Source organism: Podarcis melisellensis (assembly GCF_964234715.1).
Source record: "Podarcis melisellensis genome assembly, chromosome: 7".
In the NCBI taxonomy this organism is placed as follows: domain Eukaryota; kingdom Metazoa; phylum Chordata; class Lepidosauria; order Squamata; family Lacertidae; genus Podarcis; species Podarcis melisellensis.
In genome coordinates, this window is record NC_138539.1 from 26842737 (window position 1) to 26869085 (window position 26349).

Here is a 26349-nt window from a genome sequence, read left to right on the forward strand (position 1 = left end):
ACAGTATATAGAGTCTGCAGGAGGAAGTTGAAAGAGTGACCTTCTTCTCTACACCCTCTTTCAGTTGTATGTGCTTTTAGATTCTCAGACTACTGGATCTAATTTTTACCCAGATTCCCTGTAAAAATGAAGTATGTGTGCCCCTTTTCTCTTTCTGACTCAGGATCGGGGGGAGTGTGACTCAAATGTGCCCACAAGCCTTTGGGGGGAGGCAAACTCTGTTCTACATATACGACCAGTAACACCAATTATAATCCCTTATCTGTTATCAATATTCATAGAAGAGTAGCAAGAAATCAAATCCACCTTTCACTGCTTCAATTATGAGTACCCCAAAGTGGTTTAAATGTGTTAAAAGGTAGTTAATATGCGCTCAGCTGTTTCAAGTAGGCACCCTAATTTTATACAGGCATTAGTCAGAACTGCTAAATATAATGGGAAATAAAAAAGCTATGAGATGCAGGCATGTGATGCACAAAGCTCTGAGACAGAATTCAATAATCACTTATCAATTGTGCAGATGGTTTTCTCCAGTATGTCAACATCCTAGCCACAAAAGCCATCAAGGTGTTTTCCAAAACAAACTGCCCCTTTGAATTAATATTGCCTTCTCATATTCTCCAGAGCCCTTTTCATTAGCCAGTGCCTGCCTACTTCTAATTTCATCCATTTTTGTGATATCAGATGTTTCAAGGAACGTTGTGGACAGCTGCTATTATTATTATTATTATTATTATTATTATTATTATTATTATTAGCAACAGTTTGAGCAGTTGGCTAAATCTACCAGAGAGACGAAAAAATTAGAGATTCTGCTTCACATGCTATCAGAAGTTGTCTAACAGGGTAACCTTCCTTTGAAAGGACTAATGGATGTGTAAGTCATAAAAGATTTTTGAGGAGACAAAAAGCATGTACACCAACCAAGACAGAACATGCCCACCAATGAAGATGGTAGGCAAGAACACAATGTTTATTAGCTGCATAGCTCACCTACTCATCAAGGTTTGGTGTGGATAAAGGTTTGGTGCAGATATACTTTTCGTTCACCTTCATAACAGCTCTGTACTGTGGGCCACTGTTACTCCAGATTCACAGGTAAGTAGTTGAGGCGGACATTTGGTCTCCCTAAGAATTTACAGAGTCCTCAAGTGTACATGATTTGGATGTCTTCAAAAGATGCCTTTGCAGAGGGGAAGTCTATCAATGGCTATTGGCCATAGCGGCTATACAGAACCTCCAAGTTCAGTGGCAATATACCACAGGCTTCTTCTTCCTGGGGTGCAGAACAGGAAGGCTGTTTTTCTATTCTGCTGGTGGGCATCTCACTAGTTAACACAGCAAACAGGATGCTGGTCCAGATCAGAGGTAGCCAACGTGGTGCCCTTCAGATACTAACCGAAACCCCCATCATCCTTGACCGGTGGCTGTGCTGGCTAAGACTGATGGAGTCAGAGTCCAACAACACCGGACAACACTGCTGCATTGGCTACCCTGGTCTAGCTGGACCTTTGGCCTAGACCAGAACTGGTAAGCAAAGAGGAAGGGAAAAACTGAATTGGGTCATCCTTATCACTTTCCACCCAACACCTCCATGATGTCACCGGTGTAATTATTAACACTTTTGGGTCCCTAGTGGTGGGGGGGAGGGGCAGGCTGCCTCCTCTCCTTTTGTGAACGGGGAAGAGCAACCGAGGTGGAAGAATGCGAGGAGATAGCAAGGGGGAGGGAGCGCTCCGGAGGCGTGGCTCGGCGAGTGGAGCACTGGATAAATAGAGCGCGCTCAGCGGAGATCGCCCAGGAGTGACTAGCCCGGGCGGAGAGTCAGCACCGCGGACAGCGACATCTCCAGCAGCTACAGCAGCACCGCCACCACCAGTCGCCGCCTTTTCTCCTTCCTCCACCCAAAGGTGCACGCCATGGCCGCGGAGACTTACCTACAAGGCGTGGAGATCTCAGCAAGCCAGTTTTTCGAGATCTGGCGTCATTACGACGCTGATGGTGACTACAACTCCCCCACCCCACCCCTTCTTCTCAACCTGTCCCACCTTGGCACCCAAGAGCGGGTGGAGAGGGCTCAGCTGGGCTGGGGAGACAGAGGCCCCCGGGGGAGAGAGGACTTTCCTCGCCACCCCTCTGCCGCGCGCAGGAAAACTTTGCCCCGCGCGCGTGCCAGAACTTTTGCCTGCGAGCTGCAACGACCGGGAAGCGTTTGCGAAGACTTAACTGCACCGTTCGTCTCTTTCTCTCTCTGTCTCCCTCCCTTTCTCTGTCTGTCTGTCTCTGGGTGCCTTGGGAGCGGACCCTCTTGGGAGCAGGGTTCCTCGTTTTCCTCTCTGGAGGCACCTCAAAAGTTCAAGCGCACCCACTCATTAAAGAATGCATAGCCTTAGAAGTTACCTGGCGATGTTGCTTTTCTTGGGGACAGAGAGAGATGAAAGTTCTGTAAACACGTTGAAAGGCACCGCTGTTTTTCAACGCGCAAATGCCCCCCCTTCCCCCCACCTTTTCCAGCTGGTAAGGGAGAGTGAGCTAAACCTCCGCAGCTGTAACGAGCGATGCTCTCCCTTTTCTTTGTGTTGCAGGCAATGGGTACATGGATGGAAAGGAGCTGCAGTGTTTTATCCAGGAATTGCAGCAGGCGCGAAAGAAAGCGGGCTTGGTAGGTTAAGATTTCTTTCCCCCCATTGCTTTATCTCATCTTCATTAAAGTAGAGGAACTATCCTCAGGTGAACTCCAGCAATGAGGCGGCACCCGTTCTGGGTACATACCTCTCGTGTAAAGTGCAGGTGAATATGACCTAGCAATTATCAAAGGAAAAGTGACTTTGGGAAATCTGGGTGAGATGGAAACTAGATAAGAAAGTTTCTTGGGTCCTTCTACAAGAGCAATCCAGGTGATGCTGGAGTTCTTAAAGTGATGTACAAAAATGTTCAAGGAAACGATTGTTCTGTTGCTTCCTCAGTTTGACCCACCCCAGTGGTTAAGAAGAAATTCAGAATTAGCTGGATGCATTGTTAATACTTTGGCTGAAATACATTTCTGCCCCTTGGTGGCCAATAAACAGATCTGCAGATTAGTTGTAACTAGAACTAACTAGATATTAGATAATAGTTTGGTTTTAGGATAGTGGAATATTAGTACAAAACAGGGCTATCTGACTGTTGTAGGTGATGAACATGTTTACTGGGGAAAATGGGGGGATTAAAATGGTAATCATTGATTTTTTTTGGCGTTAAAGGTAGGAAATGTTTGGGAATTTTAAGCAAAAAGTTTTTAAATAATGCAAAGCAAATTAACTGCTATCCCTATTTGAAATAAGAAACTATCTCTTATCGGAAAAGGAAATGGGGGAAATAGGCATGCTAGTTAATGAATATATCATTCAGAGAAATAAGAAAAATGAAGTATTGAGAGTCAGGCTTAAGATTATGTGCCAAATACAATGAAAATCAAATTAAGAGACCTCAGCTCTGAAAGATAGTCAGTGTCCCTTGAAATAAAGCTGAAGTTATCCAGATATCCGACCAAGTCACACTTGGAATAGACTGACTGAAATAAATGAATTTAAGATCATTGAATTCAACTGATCAGTGTACTTCAAATTTGACTGATGTTGTATATTACCAATGATGTGTATTTGTAAAATATTTACACAGTTCCTGTAAGATTATTCCAACATTAAAATACATTTGAGCTGTCCTTTAATGATTGCGAGTTGACTGCATAAGTGAAAGTTTGAGTCTATCTACAAGTTTACAATTTATGTGCGTACAGTTGAGGCTGCCCACAAAAATTGTAATCAAGCATTATAAAATACATATTTATGATTGCTATCAAGGACCTGAAGATGTGATGCAAAAATGGATTTGTAATAACTTCAATTATTTTTCAAATGAAGTGATGGCTGGTCCCTATCACATACTTTTTTATTTTTGAGGTTTCTGCACTGTTTTCACTTTTGGCTTTGCAATATGAGTCATTGTCTCCATCTCCATAAGAGAAAAATAGATTCATAATTTATTTTCCGAAGCAATCACTATTAAATCTACTCTCTGTTTAATAAGTTCTTCATTCAACTGAAAATATTGCATTTTTTATAAGGCATTCATCCCATTTCCCCCCAGGTTTGAAAATGGTGTCAGACTCCTATAAACAAATTCAAGTGCTCTCAAAGTGATATATAAAATCTCTGTAGGCACTTTCTTTTGTGCCACCCACAGTGTTATATTTCCCTTTTTATGCCTGCTTTGAAAGTGCTCAGGTGTTCTTGTTCAGTTTTCCATTGACATTGCTTCTGGACAAGACTATTTCTGGAATTTTCTGAAAAGAACAGCACCAAAAGTTCAGTTCACTCATTGGATCATTCTTAGCTTCTTGATCCTTGAAGCTTTTCTTTTTTTCTGGACTAATGCATGTCAGACTATCGGTGGTTTCAAATCTAAGTTGATTCTTGGATTTAAAAGGCTTGTTTTGCAGATATTTCTTTAGTTCACACATCTTGTTTCACTGGATACAATTTCAAGCAGCTTTCGAGTTTCGTGTCCCTTCTCAAAAACGATGTGTGGCAAAATTAATGTATGTTCTAAGCAATTTTTGTGGTTTTACCATTCTTTTCGTACACACGCAACAAAAACTTCGATTTTGCTTGCATTTCAGAAAGCTATTCTTCCTTTCCCTTAACAACAGCAATTAATGTATTTTTTACCACTTCAATTTAAATCTTTTTCACCTTGCATATCTTGTCTATATTTCCAGTTTTTTGTTTGTTTGTTTGTTTAAAAAAGACTGCTTAATTCTCTTTCCTCCCAATATTTATGACTTGTAATATATTTGTCTTAATTATGTTTTGGCATACACTTGGTGGGTAGGATTAAGGGGGGGGGGGGAAATGAATACTCCCCTGTAGGATATGCAGCATATATTCTGTAGGTCTGCCAAAGTCGCCTCGTGGAGAACTTCTTTCCTTCTGCAATTCTTAACCCCTAATAAATTAAAGAAAATAAGGCTTCTACAATCCTATGTATGTTTGCTTGTGAGTAAGTCTCACAGAGTTTGGTGAGTCTTAAGTATTTATAACAGTCATAGGACTGGACTGTATGCATAGTAAAGGAAGATGTTTCAGAAGCTTCAAAAAATCTATATAGGTAATCTTCCATACTTCAAATTTACTTCATCGATAAATTCTGAAAATGCATTGCTTTGTGCATCATCTTGCTGCCCAGAAACAATTCCCAAAGACATCTGGGGAAGATTTGTCTTAAGTTCTGCTTTCAGTTGTGCTTTATGCCTGACTGACAAGTGCCCAGTACAATGAAGTGTGAACACAGCTGCTTAGTAACAACTTGATGCTTAATCATTAACTAGTTGTTGCTTGGATATAATAATCATTATGTTTCTCTTAAGCCCTGCTTGAGCATTTAAAGAATGTATGGAGGAATAAAGCATGGAGCATTGGGGTGGCAGCTCCTCAGGGGCTCCTCTTTACCCTCTCAACATTGAACAGGAAGGCCTGAAGGAAGGGATCTTCATGCATTCATGAACTCCCCTAGAATCCTCCCTGAAATCATGGTTCTGATTGCTTAGAGTCCCTGATCTGGGAGGTGATTCCAAGCATGTTCAAATGCACACAAGAAGAATCTTTCCTTCAGACGTTTGGCCTCACTATGTGGACATCAGGGAGGAGGTGGAGATGGAGAAGGAGATGGAGATGGAGAAGGAGAAGGAGAAGGAGATGGAGATGTTGGAGCTGACCCAATGGCCTTTCTGGGCTTTAATGCCTCTGCGGTATAGGTGCCTGAACTCCATGTGGAACATTCCATTCCTCCCAAATAATATGAAAAGTGGCAGAGGTCCCCTTGCCGAGTTACCCACCTTTCTGTACTTGCTTGACTTTTCAGTACAATGCATGCAAGGATACAAACACATCTTTCTTATGGGGGTGGGACACACACATTAAAAACTCAAACTGCTCACCACAGAATTGGGAAATAGACCATAGCGAAGTGTGTATTGTTCAGGGATCTATTATTCATGGCAAATAAGATCTAAGAAAATATTTCAGCGGCGCCTGTAGATGCCTTCCATAGTTGTGCTAATTTTATACCTGCCAGTAGCAATCTTTTTCACTTCAGTATCTTTGAGAATACAACGTTATATGTTTTCACTGCACATTTGAAATAACTAGTGTGGATTTCTGGTAGGAAAATGGAAGCGAATTCAACGGTGCAGGGCATCTAGCAGCTTGGTCCTATGCAAGTTTCTCAAGAGGAAGTGCCCCTGATTTCAGTGGGACTGACTTCCAAAAAAAGCATCCTTAGGCTCTGAGTCCAAAGGCTGCAGTCTCATGCACATTTGCTTGGGAAGAGGTCCCTGTGAATTTAGTGGGACTCACTTTTGAGTCCACACACAGGCTCAGACTGTACAGACATTGACACTCAGCTGACAATGAACCACTGTCTCATATATGTGATTCATCTTAGATATGTGATTCATCTCATAGCCAGGTAGTGGAACTGTGGAAGGGAGGTTTTTGTTTATTAAACTGAAGAAAACACTGATGGTTATTGTGAACAAACTCCTTTTGAATGAAATTTGTAGTGATGATGAGAGACAGTGTATGCTACTGTGAGTGTCCACAATTTGATCGATGTTAACAGTGACAAGTGAACGTGGACAAGCCCAGACAAATTTCATAAACGTCAAAAGACTCAGAGATACATCTGTCAGAGTTGACAGTCGGTTCAATGTGATTGTCAACATTCACTGCTATATGTTCATAAAATGGCATTCTACATACATTTATTAAATTTGTCTGAGGTGGTCAGAATTCATGCATGAATGTAAAATCAGGACAAATTTTGGACATTGACTGTAACATAAAATGAATTATACTGATGTTGTTTTATGAGTTAAGAAACTTAATGCTCTAGAAACTTAATAGTTTTTATATATTTACTTGCTTGGAAATAGTTTTAACCATCTCTGTGTTAGCAGGGTGGAGAGAGAGAGAGAGAGCAATTGCATGTTTAAATTGGGCTGAATTTTTGTGAGGTTGAATTTTTGTAAGGAAAAACAGCTGTTCTAAGGCAAGTGAAACTGTGAGTGGAAAACCTCTACCTTTTCCTCTTTTGCACATTTCCTCCAGCCTGTTTGTGTTCTTTGTCAGCTAGTGTTGATTTTTGTTTTTACTGGAAAAGTCCTCTTCATTGCATGATTCTCGTCTTGGAGATACTGTCAAGAACATGGTGGCATCATGGGGCTATGTAGCCAATCAGATTTTACTGTGTGACAATATCACTGAGTGCAAATGGAACCCTCCCACTGCCCACACTCTCAATGGGGAAGGAAGAGGGACTCTGCCCACATTGCCCATCTGGGGTAGAATGAATGATAGAGATGCATATTCAGATGAGGATGTATCCCATACTGACTGCATCATTTCCAATGGGATATTCATTTGGATATGAATCCAAATGCACATGTCGGTCCTTATCCTGTCCCAACTAGTCAAGTAGGAAGAACTGAAGGAGTGCTCACCTGGTTGCCTCAGCAACATGGATGTGGCCCATTTTTCACAGCTTTTGCAAAGTGATGCAAATATCACCAAGAAAGGGGAAGAGACTTTAAATGGCAGGAAAGCACAATAGTCAATGTTTTTGCATTCATTGCTGGATAAAAAAAATTATATGCCACTGTGTATAACTTTACATTTAACAACATTCTGGAAAATCTGAAAGAAGAAATTCTGCAGCTTAGTGTTTAATTTTGGAGCAGCTAAAGCCCTTAAGGCACATGGTTTTAGGCTCAGGATATTACTAGATTTGGCAGAACCAGCAGGATACGTTCTTAATTAATTATATGACTCCTTAGCTTTAAGAAACTGCATAGGGTACAACCTACTGGGAAGCTCCTTTAGCACCATTCATTTCTGTGAAAATTGTGCAGGAGACATTCCTGCAATGGATTGTGTCTTTCTTTTAAGTAATAATCATTGTATTGCACTTTTATAGGACCTGACCCCAGAAATGAAAAAATTTGTGGACCAGTTTTCAAGTTCTGATGGAAAGATAGGAATTGTAGAGGTAAGCTAACTGGTTTACTTACTGACATTTAATGAATTTGTTTATTCATGTTGGTCATAGCTCTGCAGTGATATAAGCCTGCCTGCAAATATTTGTATTATTTGCTTTTGATGTTTCCTGGAAAATGGTTTTCTTCATTTTATTATCTTTTATTATGAAATTTATGAACTTATCATCATTTTATTACGAAAACATTTCAGTGTTTTCATTCTGGTTATCCATGTAAACAACAACAAGCCAGTTATTGATGGCATTTAATCTTGAGACTGTTTTGCATAACAACAACAACATAAATGCAAAATCAAGCATAAACAAAATCATCACAGAAAACAGGTTAGAAATATCAAAGCAGAGACAAAAAGGGGGCATCTCTTTTTAAGAAATTCAAATTGCCAAAAATGTTTAGCTGCTTGAATAATATTTTGTTTAGGCTGACATTTTCTAAAACTGCTTTTCAATGGAAACCTCACAGCAAAAACCTTTCTGGTCTGGACTTAATTTGAGTAAACAATGATATGAAGAATGATATTGTTTCATTTTTGGAGTTTGCTGCATATTGTTCAGTGAGGCCTAAACATGCTTAGGTATGGTTAAATCATGCCCAGTGTGTTGGATATGGTTTTGTATAGCAGCTTCAGCCATTGACTGGTTATATAATGCCCTTTTTAAATGTTCATTGAAACTGAAGTATAGAAAACAGTAGATCTTGCTTTGCAAACCAGCTTAGCTTGATCCTGAAATTTGCTTCTGTTGTTTAAAATAACTGTAAAAATACAATCTTCACTCAAGAAAGATGTCAGTAATTGTGATAATAGGGAAGAAATGAGAGTTCTTGTTTCAAATTTTGATCCAATACCTTATCACTGGACACTGGTAAAACCATACAAGGTTGATTCTCGAACGATGTGATTATCTCACTTGTGAATGCTCTCAATAGCCATTGCTGTCAGTAAGAAAGATTAATAGGGACCAAGTATCTGATTGCTGATATAAATCTGAATATTAGAATAGCCATTCATTGAGAACTAAGATGTAGACTGTAAATAAATGTGGACTTTTGACCAAGTAGACGTGCATAGAATGAAGCTTCACAAGAGTTGTGCATGTGAAGTCCTATAAATACATTAATAGAGTGATGTATTTACTTTTATTGATTCAACAGTGAATTATGAATCCAAAAGTTCAAGGCAGATTCAATAGCTTATAGTACAGATATTTAAAAAGACAGCTCTAGTTGCAAAGCCTCATACTTTGAAAAAGGACGAAGGGAACTGGAGAGTCAAAGGGAAGAGATCCTATGAAAGATGGAGGAGATGAATCTTCTGGCAAAAATAACCACCCCATCAGAACTACTAAAAACAATGTCTGAAGAAGATTAATTTAAAGAAAACCATACAGCAGGATGAAAGCAGTAAATAGCATTAAGAATCACTTCTTTAGGAGTAAGACCACTTTAGGAGTAAGACTTACCTCAATGGGACTTACCTCTGAGAAAAGATAATGATGTAGAATTATGTAATCTTTAGTACAACCATCATTCTTGATTAGTAAATAGAAAATGAGACTGGCATAATTTATTTCCTAGCATAAATAACCTAAATGCAGTTTTAGGAGGGTTATTTTTGGTGTGGGTTGTAGTTTGTTTTGTTTTGTTTTAATTTAAAGGAGCATTTAAGAATGCAGGCTTCACCCCTCGCTTTCTGTGATTTTTCTCCTCCTCCAAGCTGGCCCAAGATACCTTCCAAAATGTTTTCTTGTGAGACAATATTTAAGCTCGTTAAAAGGCAAGCTGAATAGTTTAAGACATTTTCAGCACTGCTGCTGCTGCTCAAGTTAAAGGAAATTCTGGGAGCATCTTCAGGAGCCTGCATTAAGTGTGGTTCCTCCCTGAGCTTTTATCCATTGCCCTCAGGCTAACGTGTAGAATTTGACAAGCCACTTGTTCTTCTAAAAGGCTCCCCCCTCCCAGCACTCCAGCTTATTTGTTCAAGCCACTGCCTGCACCGAGATGAGGTTTCAAAAGCCCATCCTTTAACATTCTCAACCTGCAATCATTCCATGTTTGAATGATTCAATAGCCTTTTTTCTACTAGGGAAAGGTGGCTGGGTGGTAGGAGGAAGGGATGTAATGTTGGAAATACACCTTTTCCTCGTTTTGCTTTTCTTTTCTTTTTAAAAGCGTGTACACAAGCACTATTTATCTATCTAATCATTTCACGACAGAACAGAATGCAAACTAGAGGTTCATTTAGTGATCCACATAAGAAGTAATTTTAAAAAACTGTTTCACTACAGAACAGAATAAATTCCTCTCTAGAAATAACATTTTTTTCATAGCACTTTCACTCCCAAAGGCAGACCTGTATAATTCGTAGCCCATTAGTCATCCATGGTACCTATGTGGTGCTTGGAAACCCTGTCATTTTTCAGATACAGCCAAACGGCAAAGCCATGAGATTTACTGATTCCCTACTAGGCTGCCATGTGGCTAGTTGATTGCGTATGGCTTGATGTGGGTCATAAGGCGCTAATAATCAGTGTCCTGATTTTTTTCTGGGACTGCAGAAATGAGTGGTAATTTGTTGATCTGTAATACATGTGTTGGTGGAAGAACTGTTCTACCAAGCGTACCCTTCCATAATATAGGAAGTTGGGTTGTTGTTTTTGTTTTAAACCAGTTCTGTTTATCCATCTAGCATAATATTCTGAGTGGCAGCATCTCTCTCCAGCTCTCAGATGCCTTTCCAGTTGCCAAAATACAGAATCCTATAGACTGGGTATACTGTAGCTCAGTATACCCTGTAGCTCAGTAGAATACCTGTTTTGCATGCAGAAATACCTGTTTTGCAGCAGAATACCAGTTTTGCATTGCTTTCAATCCCTGGCATCTCCAGCAGGGCTGGGAAAGAATCATGCCTGAAACTATGGAGAGCTGCTGGCAATCAGCGTAGACAATATTGTGTTAGATGGGCCAATGGCCTGATTTGGTATGAGGCAGATTACTAGGTTCCTATGTAATGAGGATTGAACCAGAAACCTCCTCCATGTGAAATACGTGCTATGATCCACGCGCAGTAATTGATTGGCCCAGTTCTCTGCATTAGAATCTTAATTCTGTCGTTCCCTCCATCTTTCCTTACTAGTCACCAGTTTGAATCTAGGTTGGGATGCAGCTATTTCCTTAGAAGATCCAGGACTCAACCGGTTTTGGAACTTTGGAGTAATAGCACAGTAACTGAGAATATAATACCCAGAGGCACAACAGGCAACAATATATTGGTGGTGTTTTGGAGACTTTGAAGGCATACTGTAATTCCATTTGGTTCCCTATCTTCCCCAGTGCCATTTGGGCCAGTCTCAGTGCCAGCCCTACCATTGGACAGAGTGAGGCAGCTGTTGCTAAGGAGTGATGAGCGGACAGAGCTGGGAGCGCAACTCTGTGCTAGCCTGCTGCTCTCTGGTGCAGTGTAGGATGCTGTGCCATTGGCAATGTACAAATAAGATTCATATGTACATCTTCTGTACATTGGATGTGCATGGATGTGCATGAGTGTGGCATTTTCCTGTATGTGACTTGGGCAACACTGTCTTGAGTGGACCTGGCCAGCTTGTGTCCAGAGCGGCAAGGGGGTGGTGTTTTTACTCAGAAGACTCAGGCTGTACATAGCGTTATTAACTTCCTGTCACACGGAGATCTGAGCCATGATGAATCCATTCTGGATTATATAATCCACTCCAGCATTTTGGCTCTACCAAAACTTCCCACAAGGACTCATTTCAATCTTTGAAACATACAAAGGTTAACATTCAGAGAGACAAATTAAAATGCTGAAAGTAAGAGATACACAAGACTGCATTGGCAGCAGTTTATTTCCAGTCATACTAAGGCAGATTCTCTGAATTATTGCTATTATATTCCAGCTGGAGTTTTGCACTGCAGCTTGGTAAATGGGGGTGGGCAGAATCCTGTGATCTCCAGTAAAAGGTAGAGATTGTTTCTTAAAAGTAATCTTGGCTGCTGGATCCATTTTTCTCAAGCAGAATTCCAAGAAAGACTGTATAAAGAGCAATTTTTAAAAGTCATATCCATACCGATTTATAAAGCTGCTTCCTTACTGATGGCAAAATTGCTGCAGTTGCGGCATTTTCATATATACGTAATCACTGTTGCAGGCTGTGAGAGATGTAAAGACAGATGACTTAATTAGCATGGTTTGTCATCTATATTCATATATTACTGAACTCTGTGCAGCTTCTGTGCAAAAAGACATACACAGCAGTGGACTGTTTGGATTGCAGTCACTTGCAGTAGCACAGAAGCCCTAATAAACTTTGCAAGATGTCTGTCTCTCCATCTATTTCAGAAACAATACTGAATAAGTAAACCAAAGGAACATTCATTTCTTTAAAACAGGTGTGGGGAACCTTTAGCCACCCCAAAATGCCATAACTCTCTTCATCCCCTCTTGCGCAGGTGGGAGTTGAATGAATAAATTTATTACGGTCATAGACCAGAAAAAACATAAAAAACAACAGTAGTTTACAAAGGGAATAATGGTGTCAATTAAAAATTGTGAAATTATACATAAAAGCAATACACATATGCACACACACCCACACACACACGCATATATACGCATATATGCACTACAGTGTATGTATAGACTTAAAAAATGGGGGGGCTTGTCCAGGGGTCAAGTCTTTTACTTTTTTACAGCTAATGCCCTCCGCTTGATCGCAGCCGCAGAAAATTTGGCCACTTTCAGTGTTACTTCTGGGTTTTTATCTCCTAGTAGGATTTTCAGCCGCTGAGATTCAGATCGACCTGGAAATTTCTGAACGATAGGGGAGATAAACAGTGACCTAATATCCCCGTAAAGGTCGCAGTGTAACAACACATGTGAAGCCGTTTCCACCTCTTTCAGACCACATGGGCAAACTCGTTCAGCATAGGGTGTGCCCTCGTATCTGCCCTTTAGTAAGGCAGATGGCAGTACATCAAATCTGGTAAGGGTAAACGCCCGCCTGTATTTTGCGATTTGTAGATCCAGCAAATATGGTGTTAGATTAAACCCTTTTCCATAATCTTGGATAGCTGGATATTTATCTATCTTGCTCATATGGTCCTGAAGCTCTACATCTCCTATTCGCTGGCTCACCATCCTTTTAGCCTTTTCAAAACCTGAGGCTATAAGTTCTTGTGGGGAAAGCCCCAGGCCCTTCAATTTTTCATAAAGCGACAATCTCCATTTAGACTGGAACGGGTCTATTAGAGTCAATGGAGCCACTCCCACTGGGAAAAATATGAGTTTTAGCCAGAAGTGAATCTTCAGGATCCATATCCTGGCATTAATAGGGAGTTGACCTACCTCCAGCCTGATGGCTGTGTTGGAGACACAGGTAGGTAACCCTAGTAGGGAGCGGTAAAATTTAGTTTGTACAGATTCCAGGGACTTGAGTTTTTGACAATTAAATATCTGGGTGCCATACATCAATTGTGGAAGTATTTTTGCAACAAAGACCTGGGAGGCAGCAGGAACATATTGACCTCCTTTTCTGTAAAAGAATCTTATGATAGCTCTGGTGGGAGTTGGAGTTCAGTAATATCTGGATGGCGAAAGGTTCCCCACACCTGATTTTAAACCTCCAGAACTGTGAGGGGTGGATGCATTTGGATGTTGTCTTGCGCTTCTGTGCTAGTTCCAGATTTTGTGGGACCTTTGCTTCGGGGAGCCGCCCTCCTCCTTTCCTGTGTTGCCACTGGCCATTTGCTTGCTTCTCCATGGGGGCCCAATGGGGGCCACCTCCCAGAGAGAGAACCATGTGTGCAGAGGTTGCTGCTCCTTCTCCTCGCTCCTTTCACTATTTGCTCAGAGAGGGCAGGTGAACATGAAGAAATCACAAGGTGGAGCAGCAACAGGGCCAAGAGGCTCCATGGGCTGGCAGCAGGGCAGCTGACTTCAGAGATGGAGTATGTGACAGACGCCCATCATTCTTGGTCATTGGCCAGGCTACCTGGCATTGAAGTAGAACTGGAATTCAGAAACGTTGGAAGGTCCACGGATTCCCCATCCCTACTGGGTGAGGGGCTCAGCAGGTGCCCAATGATGCCAAGCTCTGGTAGCTTTGGTGGGGTTTCCTCTGTTCTCGGTAATTGAATAGAAGGAGAAAACAGGTCTTTTCAGCGACATCTCTCCAAGTGTGAAATGCTCTCCCTGTGGAAGTTCAACCAGCACCAACAATGTCAACTTTTAATCACTAGGCAAAGACATTTCCTGTTCTCCCAGGTTTTTAAGATTGTTATATGAGATTATTTATGGCCTGTTTTGGTACTCATCTTTTAGTAGGGTGGGGAATGATACTTCTCTACGTTGGTGGATGAGCACTTTTAGCATTTCTATGTTTTTATTGTTTTGGGGGGTGTATGTGTGTACTTTGTTATTTTTGTATTTTAAATATTTTTGTCAACCCCCCCCCCCCCAAGAAAAGGTGAAAAAAAGATTGCTATCTCATTGCCAAGCAGCATTCTTTAAAAATACAGATAGAAAGCTGGGCCTTGATATCAACCACTGAAAATGTTCTTAATATATATCAATATATTTGAAGGAAAATCATTAGATAAAGTGACATATTGATTTGGAAGTATCCCGAGTTAGCTTATGCATTGATTTTACTAAAACATTGGTTCACCAGTCTAATTTGAAGCAGAAAATTAAATATTTTGAATTCCAGTGTGGCATTAGAAGGTTGTCAGCTGCCAGAATGTTCGTTTTTCTGAGTGTTTAGTTCTCTCAAACCTCATGTGAAAAGCCAGCATCCATTTCAAGTATTCTTTTATGTGAAATAAAACCTTGAGTTTACTTTTTTTAAAAAAAATAATCTAAATACCAAACATTGCAATTCAATACTTGGCTTTCGGTGTTTCCCATTGGTCTGGGCAACGTGAATAGTTCCTTTCTGAAATACTTAGAAAAGCATGAGGATATTGAGGTTATGCTTTGAGAACTGTGCTTATAAGAAACCCTTTGCAAAGACAACCCTCCAGACAAAGGCATTCTATTTCTAGCTCATCTAAATGTGTTAAAGCAAGAGCCTGTGGATTAGGAGACGGGAGCTGGGGACAGCTAAGGTCCCAGTGTACTGCAGCCATGAAGCTCAAGTAAAGGCAATAAGCGAGGAACTGAACTTGGGGTTGGGACAAGGGAGAAGGTCAAAAGTGACATAATTTTAAGTCCAAATCTCAGAAGTCACTGAAGGACAGTTTTGGACATGGCACTGATGTGAGGGAGGAAGGAACAGGAAGCACGGTGGTCTTGTACTTCCTGTTCCATTTCATGTCCATCCTGCCTGAAATAGAACATTCAGACCCTGCAGTCCTGGTGATGCAGAAAGGAGCTCTCGATTTAGGAACAGTTTGCTGGATGTGAAATGTGAATATTATGTTTATGAGACAGCAGTGGAAGAACTACAAGGTACTTCCTTTTCCTCCATATCTGTATCCCATCAAAAACTGTAATTTAAAGGGATTCTTGGAATGCAGTGAAGATTCTCCCAAATATCACTTTGATATGGATATCTGAAGCTGGTTGAAACCATTAGACCATTTCAAAATAAAGTTTTTGATCAGGGCTGGCCCACTCCTGAGGCAAGGCGAGGCAACAGGATCCATGGGGCAACAGATCCCAATGTAGATATTTATTTCTCCCCCACCTTTTTCCTGATATAGATCTTCATTCGCCCCTTCTTCCCTGGAGGAGAGGGAGGCACCATTTTGTGGGTCCTCTTCAAATACAAGAATGTTTTGGGCTGGCCTTGTGCATCAAACACCATCCTGCATAATTCAATGCAAACTATATTTTTTATTCCTTTTCAGCCATGAAAATTATATAGCTCTGAACAAAAGTTACAGGGGGTCAACAGCAGAAGGGGCCTATTGCATTCATGTCCTGCTTGTGGGTTTCTTCTAGATATTTGGCTGGTCACTGGGGGAGCAAAACGTTGGACTAGATATATTCTTCATATACTCTTACATTATTTGAAAAAAAATATGAATATTGTGACAAAATTCAGGTTTATTAAAGGAAAACATGCAGCAGTTTTAAAGTTCTGCAGCAGCTTGGAGCCAAAAGTGGAATGGAAGAACGTCTTCCACTGAAGACTCTGTCCGCAAATATTATAGATTGAACTTCTGCTTCCTTCCTTTGGCAGCATAATTACATAGAATATTTCAAAGTTTCAGTTTATTGTGCCACAGTTTGTTTCAATGTGGTATGCACAGAAAATCCTGGTGGATTGTACTTGGTATTTACAGACCATTGATAAATATGCAAGTTATTTGAATTTTCAAAACATTTTTTTCTCTCCTAAAGCCTTAGTATGTATTACATTTATTTGACAAACAATTGATTTAATTTGGTCTTAAATCTTTTACAGCTTGCTCAGATATTACCAACAGAAGAAAACTTCCTCTTATTCTTTAGGTGCCAGCAGCTGAAATCAAGTGAAGACTTCATGCAGGTAATCTATATAAATTTTTGCATTTTGTAAAATTAAATTGCCAGGTTGAAAGAAGTGTTTTTTGTTGTGCTTGATTTAGTTTTAATGGCTAACTTCTCAATTCCAGACATGGAGAAAATATGATAGTGACCACAGTGGCTATATTGATGCTGAAGAACTTAAGGTAAGAAGCTATCTATGTTTATTTATTAATATGCATTACCTGCCCCTACTCCAAATGCTTTTTTCCTGGGGTGGCAGCAGAATAAATTGCAAGAACAGAAAGACATAGCAAAACATACAATATATTAAAGAAATTTGGTGTGGTTTTTTAAAAGCCATTTCCTGACTTAACTGTTGAGCCCCTCAAAATTGCCTGGCTGTTTTGCAGTGTTTCTTAAGGCGCTCAGGGTCTGGGCAGTTCTGCAGAGAGTTCAAGTTCCCTTATTGTGGTGATTGTGGTGGGGACCCACAAAGCATGTATCTTTGCTGTTGTAACGTGATGTATGGCTGGTGTCATTAATAAGAGGCACTTTCAGAAGTTCTGAAAGATGCCTGGGAAGAAGCTGTCTCCAAGGCATTTTGGGTTGAAGCTATTCAAATTAGAGGGCAACACAATCCAATGCAGTCTTAATACTGTGCTCTTCCTATTCCAGTGATACAAAACCGTGAATGTTTAAAGATGACAGGAATCTTCAGTGTTGCAAAACAATAACTCACATACCTCTGTATCATTTTTTTAAAAGCATTGGGGTTTTTGTCAATTTACTCCCTTCCTCCTGGTATCCAGAGCTGTCTTTCCTATTGGGTTTACTGGTGTGTTGTGCCGGGTCTCCGGCCTCTCAGGGGCGCCCCAGTGAGTGGGGGAGCTGCGCGGCTTTGCTGGCAGCCTCCCCTTTCCCTCCTGCACGCCCGCCAGCTGCGCCCCGTCAACCATATGGCTGGTGGGCATGCAGCTTGCCTCCCAAACCTCCGCGGGAGAGCAATCCCCACAGAGGCTTAGGATGGAAGCTGTGCCCCGCCAACTATATGGCTGGCGGACGTGCAGCTTCCTTCCCAAGCCCCCGTGGGAGGAGAGCAAACCCTGCAGAGGCTTGGGAAAAGGTTGACAACTCTGGGAAACAGGGGGTGGGGTGCCAGAGGAATCTTTGCACCACTGCGCCAGATATGCTTAAGACGGCCCTGCTGGTATCATCATGACCCAGAAAGCTGTGTCTGGATAAACGACGGCTCCCTTGGCCTGAAAGCGAGATGAGTGCCACAACCCTATAGTTGTCTTTGACTGGACTTAACTGTCCAGGGTTCCTTTACCTTTACCTTACCTATAGCGACAAATTGACAAAATGATTCCTTTAGCTAGCAGGACCATTGGCCAGGGATGATGGGAGTTGTAGTCCAAAAACATCTGGGGACCCACGGTTGAGAAAGGCTGATCTAGAGAGAGTCTTGAGCTACAAGCTGGCTGGCCAATATTTGGAAAGTTATTCACTGATGGTCTAGGAAAATCCCTGTTGATTATCCCAGAGTTTTCTGGGTATTTTGATACCAACTAAAGTGGATTGAATAGTTGTCAAAAGAAGGTGGTGAAGGCCTATAGCACCTATGAAGCAACTGCTTTTTGTGTGTACAAGGTCCCTGGCAACTCCAGTTGAAAGTCTCTTGGGAAGCAGTGCCAAGGGCTTGAGATGTGGGAAGTGCTGCTGTAAGGCCAACAGTCTTGGACTAATAGTTAAGCTTGACCAAGGGAAACTTCCTATATCTGCCAAGGTTGCCTACAGGCTGCTTGGTGCAGCTCAAGGCCTGGGAAACTACTCTGGCTTGGTGTCAGTGTGGGCTTAATACTTCCCCAACCAGCTACTCTTGAGATGTTTTGAGCTATAGCCACCCCTGTCCATTGTCTATGTCCCTGGGAGCTGACATATAAACCATCTGGAAGACTGCAGGTTGGGGAACGCTGGCACAAAATTTCGAAAGGGCAGTTGCCAGAAGAGCACAAATCAGCTGTTCGATGGGTAAATTCTGTACTCACTGAATGCTCTTATAGCTCTAGATTTAAATCTGCCTGCCCCACCTCCACTGAGTGGCCTGGTTTTAAGACTGTTATTAGACTGGCTGCTCTTTTTCTCTTGTGAAGAAGAAAGCAGCTGGAACACGGCAGTGAAGCAAATCCACGCTGACAAGCCTTTCTTGAGGAATGGCTTTGTGGGAATCACTGCTTACTTGTTCCACCAGCTTTGTGCTACAACGTGGGCCTGCTCCATTTAGTGCAAGACTCTCCACCCCCAACTATCAGAACAAGCAGAAGATCTTGTCTGAAATAGGAAAAGTAGCAATACTCCAAAGAATAATATTAAGAGGTTAGAACAGGTGTGTGTGCTTGAGAGAGAGATGCTTCCAGGCAGTAGGCATTTGCAATTCCCCAGCTCTCTAGACTTCTTGCTTAATAAGGATTTTAAATGTCATTATGAACTAGGACAATTGACTGGTCTCCTGGGAAAACAAGTGTCGTTTCCTAGATGAAAAACAGTATTTTTTCAAAGGTCAGCAAAGCAACTTACTGCCTTCCTTCGGTTTTATTGTCTTTTTTTACACTTACCATTCGTGTTTGTTTTCTTTCAGAGTTTTTTGAAAGACCTATTGCAGAAAGCAAACAAGCAGATTGAGGATACAAAGCTGTCAGAATATACAGACATCATGGTAAGAGGAGGAAGCTATTTTGTTCAGGGAACTTAGCTCCCTGTCTACATATTAAGGTGTATCTGTTCCAGAAGCTAGGATCTTCTCTCATTACTGTATTTTCCCCATCCCTTATTTGAATTGTGAACTAGCTTGCTCCATAGGCTTCATAGATAACAAGTAGCAAAAGGAGACTCTGACAGATATACCATAATTCGAAGGAACATAGCAGGTATGGCTGCAATGTAGCCTTAATTCATTTCAATGAAGTGTGTGCAAGTTCTCATACACAAAATCACAATACTTCTCTTGTTATGGAAAACCAGTGCATGTGAATGCCTGGCTGGTTTTGTTACAAGGACAAAAAAGGGGCAAATTTAATAGATTTATTAAATTGGCAAACTATTGTTTGACTGTGATATTTATGATATTTGTCCCTTCTTTTATTGCATATGAAATGTTTTGACATGTGCTTAAGGTGTCTCAGTTTTAAAAAAAATGGTGAGACAACGAAGATGGACTATTCCAAATCAAAATACAGTGGACCCTCCAGATATGATCTTAATTTGTTCTGGGGGTCCGTCTGCAACCTGAAAAGTCCATATCTGGAGGTGCTGCTTCTGCGCACGGCGCAATAAAGCGCTTCTGCGAATGCACATGCAGCGAAATCTGGAAGTATACACTTCCAGGTTTGCTGCGTTCACAACCCTAAGTTTATGTATCCAGAGGGATACGTAAGTAGAGGTACAACTGTAATAGATTGGATCCAAAAGTGCCCTTCTGTGAACCAAGTGGTTTTGGATGCAGCAGAGGCTTCCATTAATGGTGGAGGGGAAACATAGGGAATCTGTTTGTATACCAAGTCAGATCATTGGTCCATCCAGCTCAGTATTGTCTACAATGATTGGTAGTGGCTCTCCAATGAGCTACAATCCTTCCCCAGATAGTAAATAGCTGCCACTTCCTTTTGTTGCTCACTCCACCATCTTCCATGCTTTTCTGGAGGACTCATCAACCTTTCAAAACAGATTTTCCGGGGACACAGGCAGAAGCCAAGAGCAGAGCTTTACTCAATGAACTTTGGATCCAGCCCAATGAAAAGAGTTACAAAAGCAGCCATAGGGTGAAAGCACATTTGAGGAACCCTAACTGTAAAATGACCACAGAAACAAGGCCTTTTTAAAAACACCCACCTGTCTCTTAGAGGCCAATTCACTTGCACTAAACAGGCATTAAGAGACAGGTGAGTATGTGAACTGTTTTTGGTTGTTGTTTATTGCTGTTATTGGAAAGAAAAAAATGTTCACACAACCCCTCCCTTTTCAGCTCAAGATGTTTGATGAAAACAATGATGGGAAACTGGAACTGACTGAAATGGCCAGGTATGTATTCTTCTAAGAGGGTGAGGGAATGAAAGGAGCCCCAATCAGCAGATGAAACATGAGAGGGGGAAATGGCCACATGCGGCTGAGAAAGTGTTTCTATGAACTGCAAAAAATTGGGCTAGAAACCTCTCTTCTTCTCAGTGTTCAACCCTTTCATTACAAAGACGAATCCTGTATTGTAGAAAGAAAATGTGCTGAATATATATATATATTTATTGTATGTTGCTTATCAAAGCAGTTTACAAAGCATATTGCATTTCACCCCTTAAAATACAATCCACAAGTGAATTAAATAAATAAAATTTAAGGGAAAGTTTGAATGGGACAAGCAGCCTACAAAGAAGGATTTTACAGTGGTACCTCAGGTTAAGTACTTAATTCGTTCCGGAGGTACGTTCTTAACCTGAAACTGCTCTTAACCTGAAGCACCACTTTAGCTAATGGGGCCTCCTGCTGCCGCCATGCCACCGGAGCACGATTTCTGTTCTTATCCTGAAGCAAAGTTCTTAACCTGAAGCACTATTTCTGGGTTAGCGGAGTCTGTAACCTGAACCATATGTAACCCGAGGTACCACTGTACATGAAAAAATGTACTGGGGTTTTGCAGCTCATTTTGGTAAACCATTTCCCAGTCAGCTGTCAAGGTCATCTCCTCTCTAGTTTCTTGAAAAGGTTTGCCTTTATACATTTTCCAGATATGCAGTTCAAGTTCCTACTGTAACCACTCAGCAATTGTTCTGACTTCTGCTTGTGTTTTTCTCCAAAGATTACTCCCAGTACAGGAAAACTTTCTCCTTAAATTTCAGGTATGTAACACGATACTCCTAAAAGTTTGAACATGCATAATATAAATTATATGTGTGAGTAGTGATCCAAACCACTACAATTCTAATACCTGTTTTCTTTTTTAAAATTAGGGTGTCAAAATGTGTGGGAAGGAATTTAATAAAGCCTTTGATACATTTGATTCAGTAAGTAGACTACCTACAATATTTATAACTCATTTTTATTTTTAAAAGATCTCTGACCTTATGTGTTCTGCAAGAAAAAACAATGTAGCTGAAAGCAGCTGAAAGCAAAGTTATAATTGCCTTTTGTTTTCAGGATGGGAACGGCTACATAGATGAACAAGAATTAGATGCTTTGCTGAAAGATCTCTGTGAAAAGAACAAAACGGTAATTCTAATTTTATTTCCATTAAAAGTGCACTTAAACTGTGCCCTCCCTCATGTAGTCAGTTAAGGTAGTTGCTCTGAATTCAATATATTTCAGTTTCTGGATACAACAGGAAGATAGGGTTGCCATATTTCAAAAAGATAAAACCAGGAAAACCCCAAGTCATTGAGAAATCAAGAAAACATGATTACTCAATTAGCTTGTCTAAAATTCAGGACAAAGCGCCACCTTTCAGACACCCCCCCCCGCCCAGATATCAATTCCCCCTTTGAAATCCTGGTAATATCCTGGAAAATCCAGACGTATGGCAGTCCTACAGGAAGGTGTACAGATAACTCTAATTTCACTTACCTGCCATGTGCTCTGGAAAAAAAATACACTTTCTGTTTTTTTGGCACAAGATCAAGGCAGCCATTTTGAGTTCCAAGCAAGATCTCACCCTGAAAAAAATGTTGGGAGGGTGAGAGCGAGGCGTGGGTCATGTGACTCACCCAGGGTTTCAAAAGTTGGATGGTATGATATCATAGGAAGCTACTTTCTGCTGAGTCAGGCCATTAGCTCAGCCTTGCATACACTTACTAGCTATGGCTTCCCAGGATCTCAGCCATACCTGGAGACACTAACAACTGGCTGGGACCTTATGGATGCAAAACAGATGCTCTATCTCTGAGTTACAGCCCTTTCTCCTATCAAACAGCAGTAGTTTTACTCCCAAGTTATTTCCCATTTCTGTATAGTTCATAATACCACTTCAGTGGGCAAGTGTTGTCAATTCTCTGACCTTTGTCTGCAGGCGGAGTAGAAAAACACTACTTATCTTATGCCTTTCTTTGTATTAAGTGGGCACTGATGATACTGCTTCAAAAAAAGGGACACTTTACTACCTGGTTTTGCTCAGTACAGAATTAGTTCACCTTCTCCCAAACTACTGGCACCATCTCTTTCAAACAGCCCAGAGGATACAGCACATGAGTGGATTACTGTATAGCAATGAACAAGCTTACAGTTCAAATATTTTCAGGCAGCGTGATGCAGTCCTTAACGGCAGGACTCCAAGTTGATCTTCACACCTGCATGCTTACAGAGGAGCAGATTTTCCAGAGTGTGTCTCCACAGTGCTGTGGAGCGATACCTCAGCCGTATGGATTGGGGCTGCTGTATGGGATTCCCCCCCTTGATTGGCACTTTGCTGAAAGAAAGGACACCAGTTGCGGGAGGTGGGGAGGCAGATACCATTGGCCCTGCATAGGCGGTTGCATAATTTACTCATGTGTGCAGATCATCCGTAGAACTGTCTAGCCAACACTCTCAAAACCATTTTTGTTCTCAGCCATACTGAAAGTGCATGTGCTTGGGCTTGGCTGTCTTTTCTCGTGTAGCAATAACACTTTGTGTACCCACGTTAGTAACTGAACTGGGTTATAAAGCATTCTCTCTCTCTCTCAAAAACCCCTGACAGGAATTAGACATTAACCACATTGCAACATACAAGAAAAACATCATGGCCTTGTCCGACGGAGGAAAGCTTTACCGAACAGAACTTGCTCTCATTCTCTCTGCTGATGGGAATTAGAGTCCTCTGATTACTTCCACTTAACTAGTGATATATTATATCTTAAAAAAAATGACAACAACAACCCAACAACAATAACTGTGCACTATAAGAGGGTAGGCTTTACTTTCTTTTATATCTTGTAAATTTAACACTGCATATAGATAATTAGCCAGGATATGTGGCGCATTCTTTTCAGCTTGTTTCTATACTGTTTGTAATGTACAGTTTTTTGTAACTACAAGGTTGATAAAGAGGATGTCTATGTTTGGGCCAGTCCGATTCATTTAAAGTAATAATAATGACTCTTAAGACAGAGAAGAGTGGGAGATTTCAACACTCAGATTTCACGGAGACTGTTTTTGGCTTGTTATGTACTTTGACATTTGGGGCTGCAGCAGCAATAATGATCTCCATTCATGAAATGGTTCTTCTCACTATGGTGGAGAGAAACTCTGGGGTGGGAAAACTAAAAGTTGTCGGATTGCAACTCCCACCAGCTCCAGCCAGCATGACTAGGCATGATGGGAGTTGTAGTTCAAAAACATCTAGAGGACTACAGCTGCCCCACCTGTGGCTTATACTCATACCCACCTCTCCAGTGCTGCCCTGCTGCCTGTCAGCTCAAGTCAGTGGACCATAGGGAAAACCACTCTTAAGACGTGGAAGGGCTACTTATTATAAGCTGTCCTGGAGTGGCAATCATGCCCACTTCAGACTTGTCCCATGGCACACTTGCTGAAAAGTTTGGCCCTGACTTTGGAGTTACTGGAAGCCATAAAGAAATGATCAAGAAAGCAAATCTGTTACTTGCAAACGATGCTAGACACACAGTGTTTCAACTGGGGGGCGGGGGGAGGTCCGAGGCTCCTGGCAAACAAGCATTGATATTAGAGAATGTAGCAGCGCTGTAGTTAATCGCGTTAATTCCCAACGAGTCTTGCAGCTTTCCATTTCCCCCTGACTTCGGATCCCAAGGCCACAAGTACCTTGGGACACTGAGGAATTTAACTTCATGAGAAGCCTTTAAGCTACCTTGGTAGCCTAACAGGTACAACGATGTCTTATTGTATAAACTGCAAGCTTGGCAAGAAAAGTGTACAACAGAGGAAAGGCAGGCAGAAAAGGGACCACAAGCCGGCCTCTTTATAACTTTTAATGTTTAATGATTGCTGCTGTGTCAGAGAATATAACAATCCATTTTCTAAAAACTATTTCCACTTGCAGAATATTATAATTCTAGCAAACTGCTGTTTTTACATCATTCTGTGTAATCTATAATTAAATTTAATATACTAAGACTGCTGGTGTCTAGTCTGTCTACTTCCTATGCTCTGTTACTTTGGCAGGTGATAAAGAAATAACTTGCGCTTTTGTACAGTTAGAATCCACAACACGGTTAAGCTTGCATTTTGCCCAGGTTGATCTCAGTCACCACAATCTAGCCCAGACCCTTGTTTCCATGAGAGACATAATCAGGGATAGTCCTTTCATTTCAGCAATGCATGGCACCATTCCACTGAAATTCATAGGACTTACTAAGTTATGAAAATCCTATGCATCTTTATATGAGCACAGCTAATTTTGTTCATGAGCTGGCCATCCCATTCAGTTATCAGCACTGGAACTTAAAACACCTTTCATTTTTTTTCTGGATTATGTCCATTGGCTGCAAAAGGAGATACAATGGCTGATATCCAAGTTTTATTGCCCTGAACGTTTTGAAAAAGTGCATCCTGTAAGATTTCTGGGCTACGTTAACAATTGTATGAGCATTTAAAATTGCATTACTTCTAGAACTCCCATGTGTGCAATGCGTTCAGTTCTTTGGTTTAAAACGTGGGCCCAATTTTAGAAAGTTAACTGTACATCCAGTTAAATCTATGTAATTTCTCCAGAAATCTAGAAATGAGAGGGATATGAAATCATGCATATTTGTGTTAATTAAATGGGGTTGTTGCTGCTTATGAACAGGTCTGGGCTAAATTTACTCCATTTAAAATGCTTACAAAGAGATTTATATATATATTTGAAGGGTGCTGATTTTATCCTTTCACCACCGGATAGCTCAGTTGATTAGAGCATGGTGCTGATAACACCAAGGCTGCAGGTTCGATCCCTGAATGGGACAGCTGCATATTCCAGCATTGCTGGGGGGCTGGACTAGATGATCCTCAGGGTCCCTTCCGACTCTACGATTCTTTGAAAGCTAGAAGTCATTTCGCAAAGATACAAAATGGCCTCCAACGAGCAAGTGCCTTGTTTCATTTCTGAAAATATGTACTAAATTAGGAGTGTCTCTAGGTGAAAAAAAGGCTTAACACATTAAGAGGCTTAGTTAAGTTCGGTGGCCTATTTTGACAATTCCGCTACAAGCCGAGTGAGCTAATTCTTCACCTTCTCACTCACCTCTAACTTCTCTATGCAATGTAAAATATGACTGTATTCTGAAAGAGATACAATGATTTGAATATCTGCCTAGAGGCATGATTATGAATGGCAAAATGATTAAACTTAGATTGACAATTAAACCATCGATTTGTCTTTTCATGCTCAACTGAAAAGGGGAAACCTGTGAATGTGTATGACGCAAGACCGATCAGAGCAGTGCTGGGCTTAACTTTTTCCCAAATGAAAAGCATTGGAAATAGGATTCCATCTTTCTTTGCAAAGGATATTTTGGACCCCACTGTCTCCCTGGGATATAAAAAACTATTAGGGTGCTACCTTATTGCTACCTTATTATGCCAAAAGCAAAGTATTGCAAATAGACGTCACCATAAGAAAACACGAGAAGTCTGAACATGGAAGAAAGTGTGCAAGACACCCACCTTATTTTCGTTGATGACTCTGGCTCCTTTTAAGGATCATGTTCTATAAAGTTAGCCTAGGCTTCCAGAGGCTGACTCTTATTGTGACTGTATTAAGGCAGAAAGGTGTTGGTGGTGGGGAAGATCTGAATTATCACCCCAAATAGTT

General features: G+C 41.1%; 1 protein-coding gene and 1 long non-coding RNA gene across 3 annotated transcripts; one reads left to right on the forward strand and one right to left on the reverse strand.

The window, feature by feature from the left end:
- The first annotated feature begins 1807 nt into the window (after positions 1 to 1807).
- Positions 1808 to 25235, forward strand: CALB1 (calbindin 1). The gene is made up of 11 exons (XM_081919872.1): positions 1808 to 2001; positions 2586 to 2662; positions 8014 to 8085; positions 16519 to 16602; positions 16709 to 16765; positions 19201 to 19278; positions 20584 to 20639; positions 21409 to 21448; positions 21560 to 21613; positions 21747 to 21818; positions 23278 to 25235. Exons 1-11 carry the CDS (start codon positions 1920 to 1922, stop codon positions 23389 to 23391), a joined length of 786 nt encoding a protein of 261 aa, XP_081775998.1. The 5' UTR covers positions 1808 to 1919; the 3' UTR covers positions 23392 to 25235.
- Positions 20653 to 26322, reverse strand: LOC309374724. Of its 2 annotated transcripts, XR_014170678.1 has the most exons (4): positions 26202 to 26322; positions 22170 to 22258; positions 21671 to 21799; positions 20653 to 20813 (listed from the first exon to the last, which is right to left on the reverse strand). It is a non-coding gene; the product is annotated as an uncharacterized lncRNA (long non-coding RNA). The 2 variants fall into 2 exon arrangements; XR_014170679.1 differs by lacking the exon at positions 20653 to 20813 and having other exon boundaries at positions 21635 to 21799.
- Between the last annotated feature and the right edge of the window lie 27 nt (positions 26323 to 26349).

Bases quoted from the DNA above. Each gene is read 5' to 3' on its own strand.
- CALB1 (XM_081919872.1), top strand. From the start codon at position 1,920: ATGGCCGCGGAGACTTACCTACAAGGCGTGGAGATCTCAGCAAGCCAG. The intron at 8,086-16,518 runs GTAAGCTAACTG...AATCTTTTACAG, and splicing joins GAAAGATAGGAATTGTAGAG to CTTGCTCAGATATTACCAAC. The intron at 20,640-21,408 runs GTATGTATTCTT...TTTTCTCCAAAG, and splicing joins GAACTGACTGAAATGGCCAG to ATTACTCCCAGTACAGGAAA.